The sequence below is a fragment of the Hakea prostrata genome, chromosome 8, assembly GCF_041222555.1.
Source record: "Hakea prostrata isolate BN-2017 chromosome 8, UWA_Hpros_2, whole genome shotgun sequence".
Taxonomy (NCBI): domain Eukaryota; kingdom Viridiplantae; phylum Streptophyta; class Magnoliopsida; order Proteales; family Proteaceae; genus Hakea; species Hakea prostrata.
In genome coordinates this window covers 39,849,233-39,876,516 of record NC_142607.1, presented here as the reverse complement: position 1 = coordinate 39,876,516, position 27,284 = coordinate 39,849,233, and the positions used below count along the sequence as shown (strand labels likewise).

At 39.8% G+C, this 27,284-nt stretch overlaps 1 protein-coding gene across 1 annotated transcript; it reads left to right on the top strand.

Moving 5' to 3' along the window:
- The first annotated feature begins 8,406 nt into the window (after positions 1-8,406).
- On the top strand, positions 8,407-9,082 carry LOC149007841 (uncharacterized). Its single transcript, XM_089167168.1, has 2 exons — positions 8,407-8,940; positions 9,065-9,082. Exons 1-2 carry the CDS (start codon positions 8,407-8,409, stop codon positions 9,080-9,082), a joined length of 552 nt encoding a protein of 183 aa, XP_089023294.1.
- Positions 9,083-27,284: the final 18,202 nt, after the last annotated feature.

The window sequence follows — 27,284 nt, the reverse complement described above, 5'->3', positions numbered from 1 at the left end:
ATGATAACCTTGAATTCAAAGTTCTTCGTTGGTCTTTTCATTATTTCTTGAATCCCTAGTCTTCTAGGTTTTTCTTTAATCAGTCATCTTCTCCGTGTTCTAACACGTCACCGTAATTAGGTTATCTCACATGCAAAAGATGCCCGTGAAGATAATCATTTATCAAGTGAAGATTAATGAAGTTTCCAGGTTCAACTTTACTGGACTTTGGCATTCAATCAATTATTCATCAAGAAAACATTGAGAGAAGAGTTCTTTGTACAACGTCTAGAATTGTAGAGTCTTTGCAGACCGCTAACAATACTTGGGAAGACAAACTATTTTTGATTGACTTTCGTTGTTTATTGGATGTTTAGCTTTCTACTGGTTTTATTGCACAAGTGATGGTTGACTGCGGATTGTCGTGCGATGGTATGGATAAATTCATTGCGCTCCAAACAATGTTAAGTTCCAAACTGGTAGAATCTTTGAATCTGGGTGTATTTGAAATTTTCATTTCTCTAGAAGCAACAGTTATGACTGAAGAATCTAGCTATGATGATACCTAGTATATATAAAGTTTACAAATTTTATATAGCAATAATGAGTATAATAAACATTTTTTCTTTTTCTTTTAGGCTAAAAGGTCATTTGTTTTAAAAGAGAGATAATTAATTTACAAACTAGAGATCATTATCCAATGAATGGCAATCTATCCGACCTGAGTTTTTATCTTGTCTAGTTTTGTCCTCGTCCAAAAAATTGGTTAGTTAAGATCTGCAACTAGCATTTTGGAATCTAGATTGTATGGTTGATTTTCAGATCATTGTTTATGCTTTAAGTTTAAGTTGGCCTATGTTTTTATACGTGGTTTCATATTGAGATTTTAATAACGTGGAAGAGGTCACCCTACGGTCCTTTCTAATGGAGCTCATCCGCCTACAATTCTTATGTTTGCAGAGAGAGATAAGTGAAGAAATTAGCATTCATCATGCAGTTTTGCCAAGATGTAGATTCTTCCTCTCCTCTACTGTGGTTAACTCGAAACGAGGGGTTTTGGTGTTTAGGCCCGCTTACTAATGTAACTAGGCAATGACGGAACATGAATGAGACGCTCAACTCATAGGGACTAAATAGGGAACTCATCACCTTAGGTGTGTGACTCGGCTCCACTGGTATGGAAAGAATGAAAGAGTTACGTAAAACTTTTCTAATGGTAGAGTTATGGACAGAAATGGAGAAGAACAAAACTAAACAAACTGAAGAAAAAAAAATCCTTTTACACTTTCTGTAGTACACTCAATCAACAATCCCTTAAACCATTTAAACACAATTTGATTATTGATCTTTTTCTTGTTAATAAGAACTAGCATTTACAAGTGATTGGCCTCGAAAAACTTTTTGATTAAATAGTTTGGAGGAATGAGTGGAGATGGAGGAGAGAGAAGCTCTGAAGAAAGATAGCGTGCCTAAGGCATCAGTGTTTCTGCATTTGCAACCTTCGGAAAAGGCTGGTAATGGCTTCACTCAGATGGTGGATGGTGAGAGATCTTTTGCAGGGGTGGTAGGGATTTCGATAATGCCTGAGATCGATTCCCTCCCATCTCCTATGCAAGCAGGATCTTATCAGCGTATTGTTATTCCTCAAATTGAGTATGAGTTGCAGTGTACTCAATTCCGTTTCTCCTTGATTGGAAGGGTAAGCTTTCGTCAAACGACAATGGATGCTCTACATGATCTGGCATCAAAATCCTGGAAATTGAAACAAGGAGTTTTTTTACATTCTTTGGGGAAGGGTTTCGTGACTTTTCAATTTAGATGTGAGGAGGATTTGACTGAAGTTTGGAGACGAGGTGTCTGGAATATTGGCACTCAATTGATTCTTTTCCAACGTTGGCTCCCGGATTTTAACATTCATGTTCCCCAACCTTCTGCCAAACTGGTTTGGATTCGCTTCCCTGATCTTCCCCTTGAATACTAGCATGCCAAGGTATTACTCTCTATTTCCAAGATGGTAGGTCGTCCGGTTTCCTTAGATCGATGTACTCATCAAGGTTCTGTGGGACATTAAGCTAGAATTTTGGTGGAATTAAAATTGGAAGCAGAGCGAGTACCTGAAGTTCAAATAGAATGCCTTGAACCTGGTTCTACACGTGTTTTCAGCTTTATTCAAAAGGTGATTTATGAGGATGCTATTCAGAGATGCTTTCGATGTAATCGGCAAGTTTGGGCCAAAATTGTACTATTAATGTTCCTTCTGCAAAAGAGAAGCCTGTTCCTCAACAAATGGCGCATGAAGATGATATTCAGAATGAAGGTTCTACTTCTATTAGGACTGCAAAGTCGCTGGAGGTTGAGGGTGAAAGACATTTGTCCTCTTTAATGGTTCATGCGGCTTTAGTGGAGGCAGGTTTGGTGGATTCTCCTTTTTGCCAATGGGAATTTAGATAATTCCTCTTTAAATCCAGAGTTATCTGCTAATGAGGTGTTGGTTTTGGGTAAGGATTCTTCTCCGAATCAGTCTTCTTCGTCTCCTACCCAGGACAACAACCCTTTTGAAATTCAAAAAATCCTAGATGCAGGAAATAGTTCTAAATCACTTGGAAACCCTAATTTGAGGAGTTATTAAGTGGGACCGAAGTTGAATTGGGGGTTAGTGGTTCGGCCAACAATTTTGAATTTAAAAAATTCTTAGATGCTGATAAGAGTTCTAAATCAATTGGTAACTTTCCTCTGGGGAGTTCACTAGTGGGACCTGCAGATAAGAATGAAGTTTGTGGTTCGGCAAATCCATGTGAATTTCAAAAAGTCCTTGATGCGGGTAAGAGTTCTACTCACATTGGTAACCTTCATTTGGGGAGTTCCCATGTGGGCCCCGAAGATGAATTTGAGGTTAGTGGTTCAGCCAACACTTTTGAATTTCAAAAATCCTTAGATGCGGCTAAGAGTTCTAAATTAGTTGGTGAATTTCCTTTGGTTAATTCACTAGTGGGACCCACAAATAAGAATGAAGTTTGTGGTTCAGCCATTCCATTGAATTTCAAAAAGTCCTTGCTACGGATAAGAGCTCTTATCAAATTGGAAACTTTTCTTTTGGGTGTTCATTGGTGGGACCCGAAGCTGAGAAGGTAATTAGAAATTCAGCCAATGAAGGAAAGTGTTGGAAATGCCATGTCAGTGTTTGCCACATCAGCCTCCATTGGTTTTGATGATAACAAACATAAATTACTAATGGCTATATTGAGTTGTATTGCTTTAATTCAAGTTGAGAAACAAGTGTACCAACTCCAAGTCAAAGCCATATGCTCAAGTCAAGCCAAAGCCAAGATCATGCCAAGATGGACATGAAGATAGACATGAAGTCTAAGTCAAGATGACCATGCCAAGATGGACATGAAAACTGTTGGGAAATGCCATCTCATCACTACATTGAATCTCGATGCAAATGACCAGATCAAAGAATTACCGGAGAATCAAACTCAAGACCAACTCAAACCATCTTAGACAAATAACCAAATTCAAGATGAGTGTCAAGACCATTGCTCAAGATCAAGCCGAAGCTCCAGTCAAAGATCAAGTCGAAGATCAAGACTTAGGCTTAAATAAGGCTTAGGACACTCTCGCATACACATTCATGTAAATGCTTCAGTTATATGTAATTCATATTACTAGAGTGACCTAGGACATGTTAGTGAGGTGTACAATGCCTAGGGTTGACCAAAAAGTCCAAGAACCCAAGCCATGTCCCAGCCCCAAATCTGTTCATCAGAATAGAGCTCAGACGGTCAACCGTCTGGATTGGTTTTTCTGATTCTGCACAAACAGAAGGCCAGATGGATTTTCCGTCTGGCCCTAACTTAAGTGTTAACGGTTATTTTTTCAACTGCTAGTTTTTGAGACGGCTGACCGTCTGGGCAGACGGACGACCGTCTAAAGTAAAATTTCACTGAAATTTTATGTCCGTTGGGGAAATGGGGAGGGCATTGAGTTAAGGTCTATAAAAGCCCAACCACCCCCATTTGAGACTAATCCTCTCCCCCATTAAGCCATATACTCACTCACAAGTGAAAAAAACCAATATTGAGTGTCTTAGCACCATCACAAGCGCTCCCACTCCATTCAACTTTGAGGGTCATTCCAAAGTTGCTAAGCAAGCTCATTGAAGCCAAACTTGGAGTCATTGAAGGTCATTGGAGCCTTACCTTGATGCATTGTTGTTCTTGAAGCGTTCATTCATTTCATTGCATTGCATCACACTCACACAATTCAGCAACCACTATAAATTCGGTGTTGTGATTGCTTGCCTTTATTGAATTTCATTTAAATTATCAACTTACATTGAAATTGCAATCAAACTGAGAATTTGGGATAATCCACGAGGTACAACCTAATCACCCACCCCTCTAGGTTGCACCAATAGAAAGTGTTTAAGAGGGAGCTCAATGGGGGCTGATGTGCGAACTAGGGAGGATGATTTGGAATCTAGTGGGACCCATCAGAGTTCGGCCGGGCTGGAAAGTGATGGAACGCTGCAATTGGCTGTGGTTCTTCCTCGTCGAAAGCCTGGTCGTCCTAAGAAGGCTCACACAGTGAGGAAAGTGTTAACAAGTAAAAAGGTTTCTATGGCGGAAGAATTCAAGAAGGTAGATGCAGCTTTAGAGAAAGTATCTACAGTAAAAAATATTGGGAGAGGACAGTGTTGATATGTAACTAATACTATGAAGCTTTTCTTTTGGAATTTTCACGGCATTGGTAATGCGTTTGGGAGGAGGGCTCTTAAACTTTTGTTAATGACTCGTCAACTAGATATTTTTTGTGTCACTGAACAAAAAGTAGATGTCAATAAGTACCCAATTCTGATGGGTTAATTGTTATCAAATGTGAGTAGGAACCAGTGAGGTAGGGTGTATTGGGGGCAAATTGTTGTTGCGGTGAGCGAGGTTGGTTCCTCTTAAGGTTCTAATTGCTGTATTTTTTTTTCTTTTTCTTCTTCACTTTATAAAATGACCCTTTAGCGAGAAAAAAAAGCATGTACAAGTGTTAGGAGTTACCATATATAGCAGCATTCAGATATTATTGTATTCATGAAATTTTTTTACCAAATTGACTCAACAATGTTGCCAGTCTTTGTGATTAATTATTGTTTATCAAATAGCCACCCTTGTATTTATTGAGGTTGAGAGCTAGACAGTTAATGATATATTTTTTTTGGATGAAAGGACATTAGCTATAACCATGGAACAAAGTCTCGTTCGGCCATTTTGGTGCAAGGCCAACCAAAAGAAGGGACCAAATTCGAAATCGCAAGATATCGTTGATTTTTCAGCGATTTCTGGCAAAATATTGCTGAGAATGGCGATATTTCCGTGATATAAGCAAGAAATTCTCCTACAAATTATCCCTTGATTATTTGGGATTTTTTCTCTCTTCTTCAAACCTCCCCCATACATTCTCTCTCCCACTTCTTGGCATTCTTGCTACGTTCGATCTTTGACATAAAACTGTAGGTCTCGCTTCATTCTTAACGGATATAGCATTGTTTACGATGATCAAGCGGGATTTCACATAGATCCGAGCGTTTTGTGGAGTTTTTCATTTGAGATAACTATTGTCTCCAAACCATTTTTTTCTTTCAAAATGCATGCCATAATGTTGTTGGATGGATATGAAATTAATATTTCATTTATTAATCAATTCCTTCCTTTTATGTGAATCCTTTGACAACTAGTCGGGCCTTGTATCGATCAATGTTGCTTGACGAATCTCTTACTTTTGAAAACCCATTTACAACTTATTGGGTTGTTCCCATCAGGCAACTCAACAAGGTCCCAACGTCATTATGCACCATAGGATCCATCTCATCTTTCATACCATCATTCACCAAATTAGATTTATCAGTATTCATTGCTTGTGAAAAAAATCTCAAGATCTGTTTCAATAGCGATATCATAGTCTGACTCTTGTAGCTACACAATGCAATTAGTAGGTATTGCTAACCTTTTGACCCTAGTATATCTCCTTAATGTTGTTTTAGCAACCTCTTGGTGGGGTTGCTATACAATAAGATGCTCCTCTTGGGGAGAATTTTCACCATGATCATCTAAAGTCACTTCAGTTGCCATATCACCAATCTCTTGTTGAGATTATTGCAAAATTAGTTGATTCTCCATAGCAAACTAAGCAGGACATGGGTTTCGAATGATTGGTCTCTCAATGTGCATCCAATTTGGATGACAGTTAACATTCTACTCGATGAAAAGAGTATTGACCACAATATCACTTTTATCAGCGCTTAAGCCTCTAAGGTGATGACTCCCATTAATCACGTCATTCTGAAGAAATTTCTCATTCCTTGATTCAACAAACCTACTATAGGGGTTTGAACAACTAAACCTATAACCCTTGGATTTTTCAGCATATCAAATGAAAAATGCACTTATCGTTTATGGATTCTTACACTTGGCTAACCAAATCTTATACTCGATGCAATTTCTACTTATAGATAAAGCAATGGACATCTCCCTTTTATAAGGAAACTTTCATAGGTCCCAAATTGTAAGTTTGACCTGACTCCCTAAGCATTTTTGTGAGTATTGATGTTGATAAGAACAATGTTTCTTCTTGGAAAAGTAATTGATCTTTATAGTTTCAAACTCAGTGGAGGATGCTAAGGGTTTTGATGGATAATAGCAAGGGTAATGAAGAGTGATAATGGAAAATATGAACCATACTAAACCAGTTCGGTTTAACCCGATCTAGGTCAGAAAGATCAACCAGGTCGGACAAATCCGAACCAGACCAAGTAAGGTCGGTTAGGCAATAAATCGTTCTCAGGAAGATTCGCCTCAATACCGACTTACTAAAGTTTGAGTTCCACTCAATCACTAAGAGTCGTATTACCACCGACTTAATAAGGTTTGAGTTCCATCCAAACTCATACGTAGAAAATCTATAAAAAGGTAAAGAAGCACAGGAGAAAGGTACGCTGAATAGAGCCATCACTATTCGTATTATTATTGTTCATTACTTTCTTGCCTTCCTTAGTCGGATTTCTAATTAGATCGTCGGAGGTGAAAACTTGACCTCCACGGTCGAGCTCATCTTTGCAGGTTCAACCGGCTGAAGGGACGAACAATATTGTGCAGCAACAATTGGTGCCGTTTGTGGGAACTTGATCAAAAAGCTATTATGAAGACGAGATCAGGTTTGGTAATCGAAGAGGTGTCTGGCGCAGAAAAGGAGGTCGACCAGGTTGGAATGGAAAAAATTCCCGAACTCCAGATTCAGCAAGATTCTCCAATTCTTCCAGACACTCCAGCAAATCAATACGCGACAACGCATCAAATTGTCAAAGTTCAAAAGGAACAAGTTGAGATGAGAAAAGCAATCTCATCCTTAGGCGAGTTGATCAGGATGGCCATGCAACACGTAATTGCCCCCGAAGCAGATTCTCAGAAAAAACAAAAAAGTCTCGAGGGGAGCAGGCGTGACCGACCACCCTTGATCTACCAGATCCCTCAACAATCTCAAAAAGAGCTGGCAAAATCTCGAGCCTCGAAAGAGGTTATTCCAGAAAAGAATCCTCCAGTCGATGATAACGGAGATCGAGGAAGCAGCACAGATCCAGCAAAAGCCTCAAAGGACAAAAAGAATCATAATGGTTCAAAGAAGCGGGATGATGAGATGAATAAGCGCATCGCCGACCTTGACGAAACAGTCAAAAAAGCGTTAAAGCTTGGAAAAGAAGAGCTATACGCCGTCTTAAAGGAGGACCCTTTCATCAAAAGTGTCTCGAAAGCAGTGATGTCAATAGGTTTCAAATGTCCGTCCTTCAAGGCGTACGACGGATCGAAGTGTCCTAAGCACCACATCACCCATTATAAGTCTGTCATGTCTACTTCTAGACACAATGAAGCAGCCATGTGCCGCAGTTTCCCAGCATCATTGACTGAAGCTGCATTAGATTGGTACCAAGCTCTGCCTCGTGGCACAATAAAAAGTTTCGAACATCTAGGTCGGACTTTCTTATTGCGTTTCCAAAGCGGAGTAGAAACCAAAAAGAGAGAAGAAACCTTGTTCGCTGTAAAACAAGGGCGAATGGAGTCCATTAGAGATTTCCTTGAGAGATTCAATAAACTGACCATGTAGATTGAAAATCTGGATGAAAAGATAGCCTTTCACGCCTTGTACCAAGGACTCAGCCATGAAGGCCTACTTGAGAGACTTTTGAATGACATGCCTGAAACGTATGACGATCTCCATGAACGATGCCACAAGCAAGCGGAGATATCAGAGACAATTGAATCTCGAAAGAAGGAGCATCCGACCATGGAAGCAAGAACATACAAAGAAAAGTACCAACCTGTTAGAAGATCGACCATAGACCCGACCAGGGATGGTTGACCTGAACAGGAAAGGTTACCGGCCATGACGAGATCAGAAATCCTGATGCAGATTAAAGATCGAGGAATTCTCCAACGGCCCGAAAAGCTACATTCTCGTCCAGGAAATCGGGACAAAAGCAAATATTACGATTTCCACAAGGATCACGGACACTGGACAGATGATTGTCGACAACTAAAAGAGGAAATTGACAGAATCATCGATCAAGGGCGGCTTGTGAAATACCTCCAACCTACCCAGCCTGATCAAAAGCAAATAGAAGGGGGTAGGAAGAGGCATAGATCTCCAAGCAAAGAAGGACTCCAAAACAAGTCCCGACTACGGGAAGGAGGAGACAATCAAAAACGACCACCAATATTTACCGTGTTCGGTGGCCCAACTGAGGAGTCAAGTAGACAAGCCAAAAGAAAAGCACGATATGTGGGGAATGCCGAGCTTGAGAAACCAGGTGAGAAGATCACTTCAGAACCGATCACCTTCTCATCCAAAGATAAACAGGGGGTAAACACTCCCCATGACGATGCCCTTGTCATCAAAGTCACACTGGTTGGAACAGAGGTCCATAGAGTCCTAGTAGATACAAGGTCATCAGCAGATATCTTGTCATTGGAAGCTTTCCATAAATTACAGCTAGACGAGAAAATGTTGATCCCCTGTGGGACGCACTTATACGGTTTCACAGGAACCTCAACCCGAGTAGAGGGCACCATCAGATTAGATCTTCGTATCGGCAAACACCCCAAAGACAGGGTCATCCAAACAAATTTTATGGTCCTCCGAGATTTGTCAGCTTATAATATGATCTTAGGACGACCAACCCTTTGTACCCTGGAGGCGGTAGTATCATCCTTACACATGAAGATGAAATTCCCAACAAAAAAGGGAATAGGAGAATGTTCCGCTGACCAAAAAGGAAGCAAGCAGAGCTACGCCAATTACTTGAGAAAACGAGTAAAAACAAGCTCTACCATGGCGGTCGAAGTCAGAGATGATCGTGATGAAGAAAACATGCAAAGAGCCGAACCATTAGAAAAATTGGAAAAGATTATGCTGAATTCAAGGGAAGATCAGGGAACTATGATCGGAGCAGAACAAGAAGAAGAATTCAAAAATAGTCTAACCAGCTTTCTACAGAAAAATACTGACGTCTTTGCATGGTCGGCCGAAGACATGCCCGGAATAGACAGAAAAGTAGCCGAGCACAGGTTAAATATTGACCCTCAGGCAATTCCAGTAATACAAAAGGAAGAAATTTTTGTTTGGAAAAGCATGAGGCCATCCGAACAAAGGCACAGAAGCTGAAGTAGTCCGGATTCATTAAACCCATCGACCACCCAACCTGGTTGGCCAATGTGGTGATGGTAAAAAAGGCCACCGGAAAATGGAGAATGTGCACAGACTATACCGACCTCAACAAAGCTTGTCCAAAGGATTGTTATCCTCTACCAAGGATAGACCTGCTCATCGATGCAACAGTCGGGCACGAGATGCTTAGTTTCATGGACGCCTATTCAGGATACAACCAAATCTTGATGAACCCCGATGACCAGAAACACACAGCATTCATGACAGACAGGGATAGTTATTATTAGAAAGTAATGCCCTTTGGTCTGAAAAATGCTGGGGCAACCTACCAGCGAGCGGTCAACAAAATTTTCGAGCAGCAGATAGGCAGGAATATGGAGGTATACGTTGATGACATGCTGATAAAGAGCACATCTCAATCCAACCATCTAAAGGACCTAGCAGAAGTCTTTGAGGTACTCCGAGCATACAAAATGAAGCTCAACCCAGAAAAATGCGCTTTTGGAGTGTCTTCAGGAAAATTTCTGGGGTTCATGGTATCCCAAAGAGGACTAGAAGCTAATCCGGAGAAGATAAAAGCCATACAAGAGATGAAACCACCAAAAAGCATCAAGGAAATACAAAGTCTCACTGGTTGGGTAGCAGCCTTAAACAGGTTCATAGCCCGGTCAGGAGAGAGATGTTCACCTTTCTTTCAAGCCTTAAAAAATATTTCCAAAAAGGGAGTACCAGAATGGAGCGAGGAGTGTCAACAAGCTTTCGAACATCTAAAAGAAAAGCTAACTACTCCACCCCTGCTCGTACGACCGACCACAGGAAAGGAACTGATCGTCTACTTGGCAACTTCGCCCCTGGCTGTTAGTGCAGTACTAGTGCAAGATGAAGGAAAACAGCAAAACCCCGTTTACTATGTGAGCCATGTGCTCCATGATGCTGAAACAAGATATCCAGAAGTAGACAAGCAAGCTTTGGCCCTGGTCATAGCAGCCAGAAAACTGAGACCATATTTTCAGTCACATCCTATTGCAGTATTAACAAATTTTCCCTTGAAGAAAATACTGCACCGACCAGACCTGGCCGGAAGACTGGTATCATGGGCAGTTGAGCTAAGCGAGCATCAGATAGAGTTCCGACCAAGACCAGCTATTAAAGCACAAGTCCTAGCTGATTTCATCCTTGAAACTTTTGAACCAAAGCATGAGCAAGAAGAAGAGGCCACTTCCGAAAGCATCAAAAGATGGATACTTTCAGTAGATGGTTCTAGCAACGCACAGGGGAGTGGAGCAGGATTGCTCCTAGTAAGCCCAGGAGGATTCCAAATACGATATGCACTACGCTTCCAATTCAAAGCCTCAAACAATGAAGCAGAATATGAAGCATTAATAGCAGACCTTCGTATAGCAAAAACCCTTGATATTCATAATATCGAAGTTAGAAGCGACTCACAACTGATTTTGAATCAAGTGAACGGGCTATATGAAACAAAAGAAAAGAGAATGACTAAATATCTGACCATGGTCAACCAATACAGACAATTTTTCAAAGACATCCAAATCCAACAAGTCCCTAGAGCAGAAAATGAGCAGGCAGATGCCCTATCTAGGTTGGCTACAGATGAGATGGAGGCAGACCCAGTTGTATATATGGAAGAGCTACAGTTCCCGAGCATCAGTCTGACCGACCAGATGCACATACAGACCAAGCATGGTTGGATGACTCCAATAATCAATTATCTGGAAAGTGATTTACTACCAGAAGATCCAAAAGAAGCTAGAACTGTAAAGCAAACAGCAGTCAGATACACTATCAGAAATGACAAGTTATACAAAAAGTCTCTCACCCGACCATTGTTACGATGTGTAGGGGCTCCAGAGGCAGCTGTCATCCTAAAAGAAATTCATGAAGGAAACTGTGGAGGCCATATAGGAGCCAGAGCCTTAGCAGACAAGGTAATAAGGCAAGGATACTATTGGCCCACACTACAACAAGATTCGAAAGCTCACGTCCACAAATGTGACAAGTGCCAGGCACACGCCAACATACTTCATGCTCCCGCAATGCCTCTGACATCAACCCTCTCTCCGATTCCATTCGCTGATGGGAGATAGACCTGGTAGGAAAACTACCAAAGGCTACAGGAAGCAGAGAGTACCTGGTGGTGGCGATCGATTACTTTACTAAATGGGTGGAGGCTGAAGCACTAGCATCCATCAATACCGACCAGATGAAAAAATTCGTCACGCATAATATCATGTATCGGTATGGTATCCCAAAAATCATCGTCACCGACCACGGTAAACAGTTCGAAAATGCTGAACTTGAAACGATTTTGTAAAGAGCAAGGTATAGAGCACCGTTGGTCTTCTGTAGCATATCCACAGAGCAATGGCCAAGTAGAAGTTACTAATAGATCAATGCTGGAAGGATTAAAGAAAAGATTGGACCAATCTAAAGGCAGATGGGTAGAAGAGTTTCCTAAATTACTCTGGTCTTACGGAACTATTGCCAGACGACCACCGGCGAATCTCCATTCCGACTAGCATATGGAGTCGAAGCTCGGATTCCCGTAGAGGTTAAGGTCGGATCTATCAGAGAAGAAGAATTCAATGAGGAAGCAAACATCGAAGGAATGAGGGCAAACATAGACTTCATTGAGGAAGTCAGAGATAAAGCACAATATCGATTGGAAGAATACCAAAGACGCATTGCAACACATTACAATGCAAGGGTTAAACTGCGACAGTATCTCCCTGGAGATCTGGTCCTCCGCAAATCATCTGGCTTCGATCCTACAAATCAAGGAAAGCTTGCTCCAAACTGGGAAGGACCGTACATTGTAGTACAACAAGTTGCCTCAGGAGCATACAAGCTGCGAGATCCAGAGACCGGCCAACTCATACCTCGGACCTGGAATTCAAACAACTTGAGGAAATACTATCAATAGTATAAAATCCTCAACAAATTTTGGAATTTTCTTTCAGTTTTGTCTTTAAATTATTTAGATACACACAATAGTTTGTGATTCAGACATTTTGAATTTTTCCTCCAGTGAATAAAGTTTTTGAAGTTTCTACATATCATCACAGCTCAAGCTAGAATACTTAGCTAAGATGATCTGGAATAAAAAGCCCTAAGTCACTTAGGCACCAAAGCCCTAAGTTCCTTAGGCACAAAAGACCTAAGTCACTTAGGCACCAAAGCCCTAAGTTACTTAGGCACAAAAGACCTAAGTCACTTAGGCCACCAACCTACTAAAGTCGGGAAGAAAAGCCCTAAGAAACTTAGGCACAAAAAGCCCTAGGTCACTTAGGCACTAAAGCCCTAAGTTACTTAGGCACAAAAGACCTAAGTCACTTAGGCCACCGACCTACTAAGGTCGGGAAGAAAAGCCCTAAGCAACTTAGGCACAAAAAGCCTTAAGCAACTTAGGCACAAAAAGCCCTAAGTCACTTAGGCACCAAAGCCCTAAGTAACTTAGGCACAAAAGACCTAAGTCACTTAGGCCACTGACCTACTAAGGTCGGGAAGAAAAGCCCTAAGCAACTGAGGCACGAAAAGCCCTAAGTCACTTAGGCACAAAAGAGATTCAACTCTTTATCAAATATACAAACAATTAAGCTGTTATGTTCGAAAAAGCAAAAGCAGTGATCAAATTGAGAAATCTCAAATAAAGTGTTTCATTTCGTACAGGCGGAGATTACAAATAAAGTAAAGGCCAAAAAGGCCATACATACAAAAGAAAAAAGATAGAACAAAGCTCTAAAGCTTCTCTTTTATCTTCTAAGTTGATTTTCCTTTTGAGGAAGAGGTGTCCGAACTACCAGCCTCAGGCAAAGGATCCCAGTTATCCAAAAAATCAACTACGTCAACTTCTTGAGGATTGGGAAACCTTGGTCGGTCAGCACACCAGGCAGGTCGGGGAATTTTAAGATCATCATAGATTCCAGGATCAATCAGGTTCTGGAATTTCTCTAAATCCAAATCCTTGAAAGCTACAATAAGACCTTGGTAGGTATGACGCCGAGCATATATATATCCGGGCGCAGCCACCTTGGTCATAAATTTCCTACTACCAGCTATTTTGACCCACCTCTTTATCACCTCAGCACGGAGCTTGTGGGGGATATCCTCGAAAACACAAGGAGCTTTCTCCTCAACGACCTTCATCAACTTAGCAACTTGGTGGTCGGAGCTTTCTAACTTAGCTCGGAGACTGGATATCTCAGCTTCCTTACCGACCAAGGAGCCTTGTGTTTCCTCCAAGGATGTTTGAAGAGCGGTTTTCTCAAGCTCCACAACTTCATTCCTACCCTTCAATGGAGCCACTTCACTGAGAAGCTCGGCCTCCCGAGAAATCAAGGAACTGTTGTTGGACTTTAGAGCAGCCGGTTCCTCTTCCAAACTCTTGTTACACTAATTGGCATCCCGAAGAGCAAAAAAGTCCTGCCGAGCAGAGTCAATGCTTTGACCCAGGCATTGGACCAAAGCACAAGCCATTCTACACACAAAAAGACAAAAAGTTTACAAAACAAAGTATAGAAAAATAACTTTCAATACAAGAAGGAAATATCTATACCTCACAGTAATACTGTGCGCTTGCAAACGACCAAAATTTTGAAGATATTCAAAGTCGGAAGGAAGAATGACTCCACCCAGCCATTCATTGGCAACGCTGGACATGGAGGGAGACTCACCCCTGAATACCGAAGAGTTCCCATCCAGTGACCAATCTGGTCGAAGAATATTGGTGGAGCCCGTAGAGCCTGAAGCCCTGAACTCAGTAGGAAGCTCTTGACCAGAAACATCCTCACCTAAGGAAGGATGAGGATCATTCTCCGAGCTCTTCTTACTGGCCACCTTTTTGGTTGGTCGGGGAGGAAAGTCAGAAGGGGTATCTTTCCAAACACGGGAAGATGACTTTTCTTTGACAACAGTCTTCTTGTCCTTAGAGCGAGACGCCCGATCAACTTGTATCTTACTTGGTTTGGTCGAATGCTGTGCCTCCACCTCTAGCATGGTAATGGCAACATCAGCAAGATCATCCTCACCGAGCAACACTGCATCATCTCTCGAGTAAGCCTTGGCAAAATAAGGATGAACCAAAGCAAAAAAGTAAAAACATACATCTTACCAGTCAAAAAACCCCCAATGATGTAGATAGTGGGATATTCCGGACAAAATCCATTTACAGCAAGCAAGTTCCGATCTTCAGTAGGTATCATCCAAATACGATCCCTTGCTTCCTGCTCGGATGATGAAAGGGGAGGAGGAGTATTTGAACCTTCCCTAGGACTTGTTGGCCAGAAGGTCGAAAAATCAGAAGGAGAAGAAGGGCGAACAAAGAAGTATCTGGACCTCCAACCCTTAGTATTTGAGGGAAGAGTTCCTGTTCCAACAAAGTTGCCCTCCCATCCAGACTGCAGGGCAATTTGTTTGGAAAGATAGAACCAACGATCCTGCTCCTGTTTCTTATACATAAAAAACTGAAGAAACAAATTTAAGGTCGGAATCACACCGACCTCTTTTTGTTTACAGAAGCCCCAGAAACAGATGATGTTGCGCCAACTATTTGGCGCTAACATCCCTGGACACATCCCGAACTGGTTGAGGGTTTCAATAAAGACTGGGTGCACGGGAAGCCTAAAGCCACTAATAAAGGCATCCTCATACACAGCGAATTCACCCTGAGGGGGTAAGTGAGCACATTCATAAGACCCTGGAGCCCTGATCACAAAATTATCAGGAATAGCATACCTAGCTCGAATAAGCTCCAGGTCACTCTCAGTGAGCTCGGAAGGGAAGAAGCCGGGACCAAAACTGCTAGGATCAAAGTCTACATGTTCGGAAGTCTTAGGTCGAGTTCTCTCAAAGGCAAGTTCAGACGGAGATAGACTGTCTAACCATCTTGTCCTATTGGTACTAAACCGAGCTCGAATACTTAATGACCTAAACTCATCGTCACTAAGAAAGTTCGGACGAGTACCAGGAGATAAGCTCGGATCAACAGAGGTGCCACTCTCAGTATCACTATACCCAGAGGAAGAAGCCTCGCCATCCCCAGGACGAACAGGCTCAGTCTCAGAAGACGAAGGGCCAGAAGAAGTCATAGAAGGTCTAAAAGCTCTCCTTTTTACACCCATCAATAAGAGAAAGCTACGGTTACAGTGGCTTAAAGGGAAGAAATGAAAAACAGAGTTCAAAGAAAAGAAAAAAGAAAAATACTCTCAGAATATAACACTAAGCAGAGAATAAAGTTGATAAAAATCACCAGAGGAGAAAAACGAACTTACTTGCAACAATAAGCGGTGTCGGAGTTCCTTGGAAGGTCGAAAAGAAGTCCGAAAAAGCCTCTGCAACCATCGTCTTCTCCACAGCAAAAATACGAAATCCAAAGGAAAGTAAATTGAAAGAGGAACAGTGGGTTATTAAACCATTTTTGAGATCCTAATCTAAGGGCCCATATTGAAACCTTTGAACTTCAACAAATGATTTCAATCTAACCGTCCCTTAAGGAAGTCTCATCTGGGCTGTTAATCATGAATCTTTCACTCATGAACTTCCAAGATTCTAATCCAGAGGAGGAAGAAATGAAGCAAAGAAGACGATTAAAATTCGTGCATTATCGAAATCCGAAAAGCCATCATGACAGGCCACATGTCCAAAAAGTTGCTCATCAAAGAACGTGCGCCGTCGTTTCAGTTCTAAAACGGCGCAGCTTCGCATCAAATGACGTCAGCCAAATAAGGATTTAATTTCTCAATTATGAAGTCTTTGTGATCGGCAATTCGAGCATGTAATCTCCAAAGACCGAACAAGTTACTATTCAAGTCTTCGGAGACTGGGGGCTTATGATAATGGAAAATATGAACCATACTAAACCAGTTCGGTTTAACCCGATCCATGTCGGAAAGATCAACCTGATCGGGTAGACCAACCAGGTCGGACAAATCCGAACCAGACCAAGTAAGGTCGGTAAGGCAATAAATCGTTCTCAGGAAGATTCGCCTCAATACCGACTTACTAAAGTTTGAGTTCCACTCAATCACTAAGATTCGCCTCAATACCGACTTACTAAAGTTTGAGTTCCACTCAATCACTAAGAGTCATATTACCACAGACTTACTAAGGTTTGAGTTCCATCCAAACTCATATGTAGAAAATCTATAAAAAGGTAAAGGAGCACAAGAGAAAGGTACGCTGAATAGAGCCATCACTATTCGTATTATTATTGTTCATTACTTTCTTGCCTTCCTTAGTCGGATTTCTAACTAGATCGTCGGAGGTGAAAACTCGACCTCCACGGTCGAGCTCATCTTTGTAGGTTCAACCGGCTGAAGGGACGAACAGGATTGTGCAGCAACAAAGAGAAACATTTGGAGTGTTGAGTTTTATCTTGAAAAACAATCATCCTAACGAAGTAATCCCTAACTCCTCCAAAACCATCACACCTTATGATAAAGAACTCTTATAGAAATATACTTATTTCAACACAAATGAGATTCAGTATCTTTGTGCTATTACGCCAAAAAAATTTAAAACAGTACAACTTTTCAAGTGTTCCTTGATGGACCTCATAATGGGTAGTAAGTAGACATAATTACTTTTCACCTCTGTTATAAAATTCAACTTTTATCTTCTATACTTTCATGAGTCATATCCATCAATTCTCAATAATTAAGAGAGAAACACGATTTTGGTGGAATGATTTATAGATTAGTGTGATCTGAAGCCCTCTATTTATAAGAAAGTGGAAAAAACACTATTACATAAATATCCTTACTTGGATAACAAGAAATAGAAGTTTACATGAACAAAAATTCTAATGGAGTTGAACTCCTAGTAGAACTCAACCAACACTCCCCCTCAAGTTGAGATATAGATATTAGTCATGCCCAACTTGCCTTCAATAGGAAGGAAATCTCCTTCTTTCAAACCCTCAGTGAAAATATATGTCATTTGGTCTCTAGATCTCACAAAAGGCATGTAAATAAGCCTTTGTTCTAGCTATCCTTTGACAAAAAAACTTGTCAATTTCGATGTGCTTAGTTCAATCATGTTACACATGATTATTAGCAATACTAATAGTAGCATTGTTGTCATAATATAGCATCATAGGGTTTGGAACTTATATTCCAATATCTAGCAGCAAGCCTTTCAACCATAGTAGCTCACAAACTCCATAAACCATAGCTCTATATTCAGCTTCGGTACGTGATAAAGCTACCACATTCTGTTCCTTACTTCTCCAAGTAACTAGATTACCTCCATGAAAGGCACAGTAACCTGAAATTGACTTCTTGTCTGGAGATCCAGCCCAATCTGCATCAATGTTTGCTTCTACTCTGATTATCAATGAGTGATAAAAGTATTCCTTTTCCAAGAGTTCCCTTCAAATATTGTAGTACTCAGGTAACAGCTTTCATATGAGCTAAAAATGGATCATGCATGAATTGGCTCACTATCCCATGGCATAAGCGACGTCTAGCCTGGTGTGAGACAAGTAAATAAGCTTCCCTATCAGCCTTTGGTATCTTCCTTTGTCCACTGGTTCTCCCTCTTTTTCCTAAAGTTTAGCTCCAGCTTCAATAGGGGTAGCAACTACTTTACACCCCAACATTCCCACTTCTGATAATAAATCTATGACATACTTTCTTTGGGATAGAATATACCCTTCTTTGATCAAGCCTCCTCAATCCCTAAAAAGTACTGTAACAGCCCTAGATCTTTAATCTCAAACTATCTACCAAGAAAGTCCTTCAACCTTTGAATTTCTTCACCATCATTCCCTATGATGACAATGTCGTTCACATAAACAATGAGAAGTGTGACATTAGTACCTAATTTCTTGACAAATAGTGTATGATCAAATTGCTTTGCTTGTACCCAATAGAAGTCATTGCTTTAAGGAGGCGACCAAACCATCATCTAAGAGATTGTTATAACCCATAAATTGATCTCTTCAACTGACAAACTTTCCTTACAGTATTGTCATCAAAAAAACTATGTGGGATTTCCATACAGACTTCCTCTTCTAACTCCCCATGTAAGAAGACATTCTTTAGATCTAGTTGGTGAAGTTCCAGTCTTTGTTCACAGCTACAGACAACATAACTCTGACAATGTTTAGTTTCACAACAGAGGCAAAAACTCCTAATAATCAATCCCATAGGTCTGGGTAAACCCATTTCCAACTAGTCTAGCCTTCAACATGTTGACTGATCCATCCATATTTTGTTTAATCAATAACATCCATTTGAAGCCCATTGGTTTTTTTCCTAGAGGAAGTGTAATCAGCTTCCAAATATCATTTTTCTTCATTGCCTGCATTTCCTCTACCATAGCTACCTTCCATCTCTTGTTAGTATAGGTTTCCTGCCAAATTTAGGAATAGGTATAGATGATAGAGAGGATATAAAAGCACGGTAAGAGTCAGACAAAGACTCATAAAAGACATATTTAGCTATGGGATGCTGAGTACAAGATTTGATTCATTTTCTAATAGCAATAGGAAGATTAGAAGAAGATACCTCAAGGGAACAGTAGAATCTGATTCTGGAGCAAGAGACTAAAGTGGTAATGTGTTGCCTTACTCCACATGCTTTAGCCGGTTGTAATTTTTCCTTTGATAAGTCTACACCTCCTTATTCTAGTCAATCTTGTTTTGAAAGACCTCAATAGTGTGCCTCACAGGAGTGGTGTCCCTTTGACCAGGTTCTTCACATGGTTTAGAAAATGGAGGGGAGAATTAGAGTCCTTAGGTATACTGGCTGAAGTCTCCCTCTAGTTAGGAAACACTTCTTGAACTCCTAAGTTGTGTTATGGTGGTGTGATAGAAAGGTCTAGGGTTGGAAAGAGCACCTCTCCTCTAGGACTCTCCCCCTGGAGAGGTGTATAGTAAGGGCAAGACTCATTAAAAATGACATCCATAGAGACAATGGTTTTCTTGGAAGGAGGATGACAACATTTGTACCCTTTCTGAGTAGTAGAATACCCTAGAAAAATGCAATGTAGACCACGGGGAGCTAGATTACTTTGATGGGTTGTGATTCTGGCATAATAGACACATCCAAAAACCTTTTGGGGAATAATAAAAGAAGAGGTTCCCTGGAGAAGCTTATTTGGACATTTAAAACCACGTATCCTACTGGGCATCCTATTCATAAGATAAGAGACAGTGAGGATAACATCACTCCAATATTGGTCCGGGACATTTATAGCATTCATAAGTGAACAGGCTATCTCTAAAAGATGCCGATTCTTCCTTTCGGCAACCCCATTTTAGGTAGCTGTATCAACACAACTGGTCTGGTGTATTATGCCAGAGTTAGAGAGATATCTCTGAAATTCACCATCAATATACTTTGTGCCATTTTCACTACTAAAGATCTTCACAGTGGCATTGAACTAAGTCTTATCATATTAGAAAATCACGAAAACATAAAAAATAAAAAATAAAACCTCATTTTTTTTGTTTTAAAAGATAAATCCATGTAGAACGAGAGTGACAATCAATAAAAGTAACAAAGTACCTATGGCTAGGAATAGACACACATCGGCAAGGGCCCCACACATCAGTATGAATTAGTCCAAAAGGAATAGATTTTCTATTATGAAGAGAAGGAAAATAAGTAGAATGAGTCTGCTTTGTAAAACTGTAGGCTTCACAAAAAAAATCATCCTTATTACAAGAAGAAACTAAATCAGAAAATAATTTCTTAAGAGTTCTTAGAGGGGGTGACCTAGCCTATGATGCTACTGCTGAAGGTTCGATATTACCGAATGGACTTGATTAAGAGATGCAATCAAAGCAGAAGTAGATCCTCCAATTTGCTCCAACAGATAAAGTCCATTGTCTAATTTACCACGTCCAATCTCCTTCCTTGTTACCAAATCCTGGAAGACATAGTAAGATGGGGAAAAAATACTTTACAATTCAAGTCTTGTGTAAGACTACTAATAAAAAGTAAGTTAGTAGAGAAAGACGGAATGTGTAAAACTTTAGACAAAAAAAGTGATGGAGAATGCTAAATGGTCCATTTTCCAGTAATTGAAAAATAAGAGCCATCAGCAATTTGAACTTTATCTTTTCCGAAAATTGGAGCATGATGTAAGAAAAAAAAGGATGAACCTGTCATATGATCTGTGGCTCCTGTATCAATGATTTAGGGAGCAAAAACTGAAGAAACATTGTAGCCTATAAAAATTTTACCTTAAGTAGCAAGATAGGAGTAGGTATGAGTAGTGGAGGAAGCAGTAGTAGAGGTTGTACCGGTAGTAGAAGGCTGCAGAATATGTCGCAGAGTAGCTAATTCTTCTTGTGAAAAACCAATGTCTGCAGAGGATGTTGTGGAAACTATCATAGAAAGATTAGCTTTCAGTTTTCCCCTTCTTTGTGTCATTTTTTGCTCAAAATCAACAGGCTTCCCATAGAGCTTCCAACAATTGGCCTTAGTATGATATGGTTTGTGACAGTCCTCACACTTGAAAATCTCCTTAGCCGAATCAAATTTAGTGTTAACAGACTGTAAGGCTGATTTCTCCACAATATGAGCATGAAGCATGGCTAATCAACGGCTTTCCTCACACTGAACAAGAGCATAAGATTGTTCTAGTGTAGGAAAGGGAGAACGAATTAATATTTACACTCTGATCTATTCATACTCCACATTCAAACCTGCTTGAGAAGTCATATACCTGAATCTTATCAACGTGTTTCCTATAAGTAGTCACATCATCTGGATTAGTGGGGTGATAATCCCCATAATGATCAAACTCCTACCAAAGAGATAGCAACTCAACATAATATTGGGCCATAGTCAGTTCCTTTTAGGTAGTCTCATGAAGCTTCTCGTAGCTCATAAACCTAAGCATCATTTCCCAACTATCCACATGTTTTAGTAGTAGCCTTCCAGATTTGGGTTGCAGTATCAAGTAATATGTATCCATAGGCAATATTTGGATTCATGGAATTCAAAAGGAATGATATAATAAGAGAATCATTCGAGTTCCATTTATCCTGTGAAACACCTATAATAGTAGGTTTGATAGTAGTGCGCATAATGTGTTAAATAAGTCCTCTTCTAGAGGCAATAGTTAGGTAAGCAGATCGAGACTAGATCAAATAATTTGTTCCATCAAATCTTATTGAAAGAGGATGAAGAGTGGGGTAATGTTCGGAGCTAGTGGGAGTAGTAGTACCATCGGTAGTTGCCATAATGAAAAAATTGTCTCCAGTTCTTTAGTCTTCACCCTTTCAAAAATAATTGAAATGTCACAGAATGAAATAGCCAAACCATTATTCAAAAGGTGCATATAAGGAACACCATTTTTTTTTTCTTTTTTTCTTTTCTTTTCTTTTCTTTTCTTTCTTTCTTTCTTTCTTCTTTTTCTTCTTCTTTTTCTTCTTCTTCTTCTTCTTTTTCTTTTTCTTTTTTTTTTCTTTTTTTCCTTCTCAAAAAGACCCCTATATATATATGCAAAATTGTAGATAGGTCCCTGAGGCTAAAAATATGGATAATTACATAAAAAAATAAAAATAAAAACCCTAAAAACATAGATAATTAGCAATAGGACCCTAAAAATATGGATAACTACATATAGGTCCCTGTAAAATATGAATAATTACAGATAGCCCATGTAAAAATGAATAATTTCATATAGGTCCCTGTAAACTGTGTGTCACACGCCACCCAGCCGGATCCGGTCATATCCGAATGTTTGTGGGGGTGATACACCGCAAGATCTAGGTTCATTGACAAATCCATACAAAACATGATATATCATAATTAAATGGACAAAAGTAAATCAAATTTCTCATATAAAGTTATCAAAACTGAAATAATGATTACAATCATCCATTACTTCAAAATAAAAGGTATAACATCAAAGTTTTGAAAAGAAAAGAGGATGGTTTTATTCACAGTGTAAGAATAAACTAAGCTAGTTCTCTAATGGAATCCAACCCAAAAGAACAATCTTGACACTGGCATGAAGCTCCATGCGAATCCACTTCTTCTTCGGTCACTCCTTCAAGAAGATATGTCGGCAATGAATCCTCCATTTGGAAGAAGTCTTCATAACCTACAGCATGATCTAATAGAAAAAGACATATAAAAAGGAACGAGTTCAATAGAACTCAGTGAGGTCAACTCAACATCATATCATGCATTCATTCACAAGATTCCACACCACACATATGAACGATTATGATATTATGCTCCTAACACTATCATGAAGTCTCTATGGTAGACATGCATTAAGTCACACACCAGTCTTCTTTGGGCGGTCTCATCACTCTTCCCTCACAACACTCAAGCACGTCTGTTGGGTTCTCCATGGTTGTTGTGTAAAGTCCTGTCAAGCCATGGTTGGGGATTAGGTCACCACTCTCTCACATCACCATTGGTATAAGATCTGGAATGTATCAAGGATAATCCTAGGCCCAAGGCAAAGTCATACAGTCTCGTACTACGTGTGGTATAGATACTTCCCCTATGGCACCAACCAACTCAGTTCAGTATCCAATAGCTCCCCTCATGCCTAGTGCCTTGTTGGTTCGATACTTTCCACCTATGAATGGAATCCTCAGAGGAATGCATCTGTTGGACCCCATTCCTTAACCTAGTGGTCATCCACATATAATCAACAGGATGTTCTCCATGTCCTCTCACGGGTTGGTTACCAATCTTGAGCACCCATGAGCCCTTATCTATTATATGATGATAGTGGGCCTGCACATAAGACCCAACCACTAACATCACGAGTTAACCAGCTTCAATACCCCTGCCAAAAGGGTAGTAGTACTCATGAGGTCACCTAACCCACCATTTCTAGACATGCCCTAGGTATGTCAATCAGTAATCAGGGAAAGCGCCAAGGGCACCATAAGAATGTGTCCCATACCGCCTCCTCTAGTATCCTATGGAAGAAACGTCGGGCATTCCCCATTCACAATCACATAATGTCACTAGGGCAATGGGTGAACCCACAACCCTAGTTTGCAACATGAAATAAAAGGAGAAATTTAATTCAATATCATCTATATATTTTTATAACAATAATTTAAGTAAATGGAAAACTTGATCAATTCAATCTCATCCATCTCATACATTCTCATATCACCATTTAATGAATATTAACAATTAGAAGCAAATTTATTTCTTTACCTTTCAACAAGCACATACATAACCACAATATAATACTAAAGCAATTCAAGATATAAATAATGAAAATCAACTAACATCATTATACATATAATATAAGATTAAGTATATTCCTCACCTTTCACTTTGCTCCTTCTCCAAAGCCTCAAATTCATTCCCACAACTTGGTGACTAAAGATATATAAACCTATTCATGCAAGAGGATTAATAAAATAAAAATAGGATTTAATTTTTGGGTTTCAAAGGATATCCTAAAATCTTCCCACGAAAATCCAAATCCTTACCACTACTTTACAAAGGGTAGTTCTCAACCTTATTGGTGAATGGTCTCTAATTCACCACCGATTTGAACTCTAAGAGAAAAGAAACTTTGGGGGAAGCTAATTGGCAGCAAAAGGATCCTACTAGTACCTTCAATATTATCTAATTTGACCAAGATCAAAAAGCCCCAAATTTGGCTCTTCTAAATCACCCGTGGGTGACTCTGGGATTCAAATTCCAAAATCTTTTGCAAGGGGATAAACCATTACTCCCAAACTCAAGGGAAACATTAATACAAGAAAAGATGATCATCCAAGATACCAAACATGCTTCCCTTTAAGATCCCTCAAAAGAAAAGAAGAGAAAACTCCCAACTATAATTAAAGAGAAGGGTTTAAGAATTCTCACTTCCATCAACGCTCCCGCAATGCTCCGAGTCACAAAGCACCCATGATTGGGTGGAAAATACTCCTCTCCTTCTTTTCTCCTCTTTCCAAAGCCTTCGCCTCGTTCTAGCCTCCAAAAATGATTTTATAGATGAGTCATAACTTAAAATAGGGCTTAAAAACCCAAAATTCCAATTTTGACCCTAAACAGAAAATGGGGTGGAGGGATTGATTCACCCAAACGGCCCAACTTACCATCCATGTTTGGACCGCCAAACAGAATCTGAATTTGGTGATTTTTATCTCGTTGAAAAGGTCTTTCAACTATCTTCAATTTGATACCTTATTTGCATCAATCAGATTCTCCATTGCCGATCTACGAATATTCCAAAATCACCATTTTTATACCATCGTGATTAATCTTTTCTCTCTACTTAAACTCTAGGAGAATTGTTGAGTCATCATAAGGGTCATCCACCAACATTGGTTCCATTTCCAATCCTTCGAGCTTGACTTGAATGGCCCCTAGTTGTCGCTGACTTGAGGCTCGAGTTCGCGATCTTGAAACCACTGGTTAAAAGGGTAGAAATCCGAGGGATTTCACACTGTGAATTCTCAAAAGATACCCCTTCATCTATATGAATTTACAATTTGACCCCTAGTCTGATTTGGTCCATGATTTTGATTCAGGGTTGAGTATGTTTTTAAGGAGCTATCATTTCAAAACTTAGAAGAAGGAAAAGATGTAAGAGGCTATAACAAAATTAGAAGAAGAAAAAGATACAAAAAACTATCGTTACAAAATCAGTAGAAGGTTTTAGAAATCAGAAGGAGAAGAAAAAATAGAAGAAGAAGGCAGAATATTGTTTCAGAAATCAGAACTGCGATGGAGATGGAGTTCTCATTTCATAAATTCAGAGAAGAAGAAAATGGAAGGTTTCTGCAATGGGTTATAGGACTAGGCAATGATGTTAGGTTGTAGTGGGAGGTTTCGGTTTTGGTGACGGAGCAGTTGTAGCGGATCTTTTTCTTCTTTCTCTTCCTTAATCAAACTTAGGCTCTAATGCCATGTTGAGAAATATGATTTTGGTGGAATGGCTTATAGATTAGTGTGATCTCAAGCCCTTTATTTATAATAAAGTTGAAAAAATACTCTTACATAAATACCCTTACTTGTGTAACAAAAAATAAAAATTTATATGAACAAAAACTCTAATAGAGTTGAACTCCTAGTAGAACCCAACCAACACTAAGAATGTATGATCATCTACTATTTCCATAGTAAACAACACATCATCTATAATTTCTTAAAGTTTGACTTTATAAGAATCTCAATAATAATTATATTATTGTTGACAAAAAATGTGACTAACATCAAACAATGCATACTTATTAGCACATTATGTAACAACCCCTGTAACTCTAACCCGGAATCCGTATTGCAGGTCCGATAACCCGAAGGTCAAGCCGGGTTAAGTTGTGGAGTATTTGGATTGAAGCCCATGATCCATATCCATAACCCATGGATCTGGACTCTCTTGATGAAGAACCTGCCTTACTTGAAAGTTGGATCTCTGGTGGAAGGCAAAAGGTGTTTAGAGATGTCCGAAATGAAGGTAAGACCTCCCACATGTGTTGATTAGGGTTAGGTTGAGGTTGGGTGTCAACCCCTTGAGCAAAAATCCATGTAGAGCAATGTACTAGGGGGCGGTTGCTGAAGGCGGTTGATTGCCGCCCCAAGCGACTGCCAGGTCCTGATTGTGGGGTTTCCCTAATTTTGCCCTTGTTCTCTATAAATAGAAACCCTCACCCCATTAACGTATATTTATATTTGGGATTGCTATTTTGGACAATTAGGCGACAATGGAGACGTGTTGGAAGGTGAGCGAAGTGCAACTTGTGATCTAGAACCTTCTCCCCTCTGTTCTTACTGATCTGGTTGAGGTAGGTGAATCTCCATTCACTAGTTATCTTTTTTAGCTATTGAATGAGGTAGATCTATCCCCATTGTGTTAGTAGGTTACCTATCTTGTTAGTTGTATTCCCTTCTCAATGTTCTTGATTGGATCTTGTCCGAAAACGAATCCCTACATTCGTACAAGGATGGATCTAATCAGGGGAGATGAATTGGGTGACGGATCTATGTTAATTTTGGATTTCTGATTTACCCCTTGGTTATGGACTTGTTATGTTCAAATTTGGATTGAGATCATCCCAAATCCTTATTGAAATCGGATGATTAAAAGCTTGAGTTTCGGATTGGAAACATTTTGTTTTTGGGGCGGTTGCTCAAGGCGATCGCTTGAGCCAAGCGATCGGCCCAAGCAACCGGCTGGGGTCACGTATGTATGTGGCTTTTGGCTTTTAGTCCATTTGACTCATTTGTCATATATAATCTTGTAACCCTATTTATAGGCGTTCTCTGTTTCTACTAAAAGTCTTATAATTGTTATTGGATTGCATTCTAAAGAACTTCTACTTAATTACAGGTAAAGACATACATTCTTGTCTTTATGCAATGACTTGAACATGCTAGATCAATTGCTTTCTTTACTATTCTTTAATCATGTATTTTGCTGTAACTGTATAAAGCATGATGATCTTATTGTATACTTGTTGTTCATGATGTTCTTTTATGTACTTCATCATTTATGATATTGAATCATTGGTAATGGTATGATGATGAAGACATATTGCAGTTGTGATGGAAAGGGCATTCCATTGGGATATCTTGGCTTAAGATATCAGAGGGTTGTGGTGTGGGACACATGCTCACTAATGCCTCCAT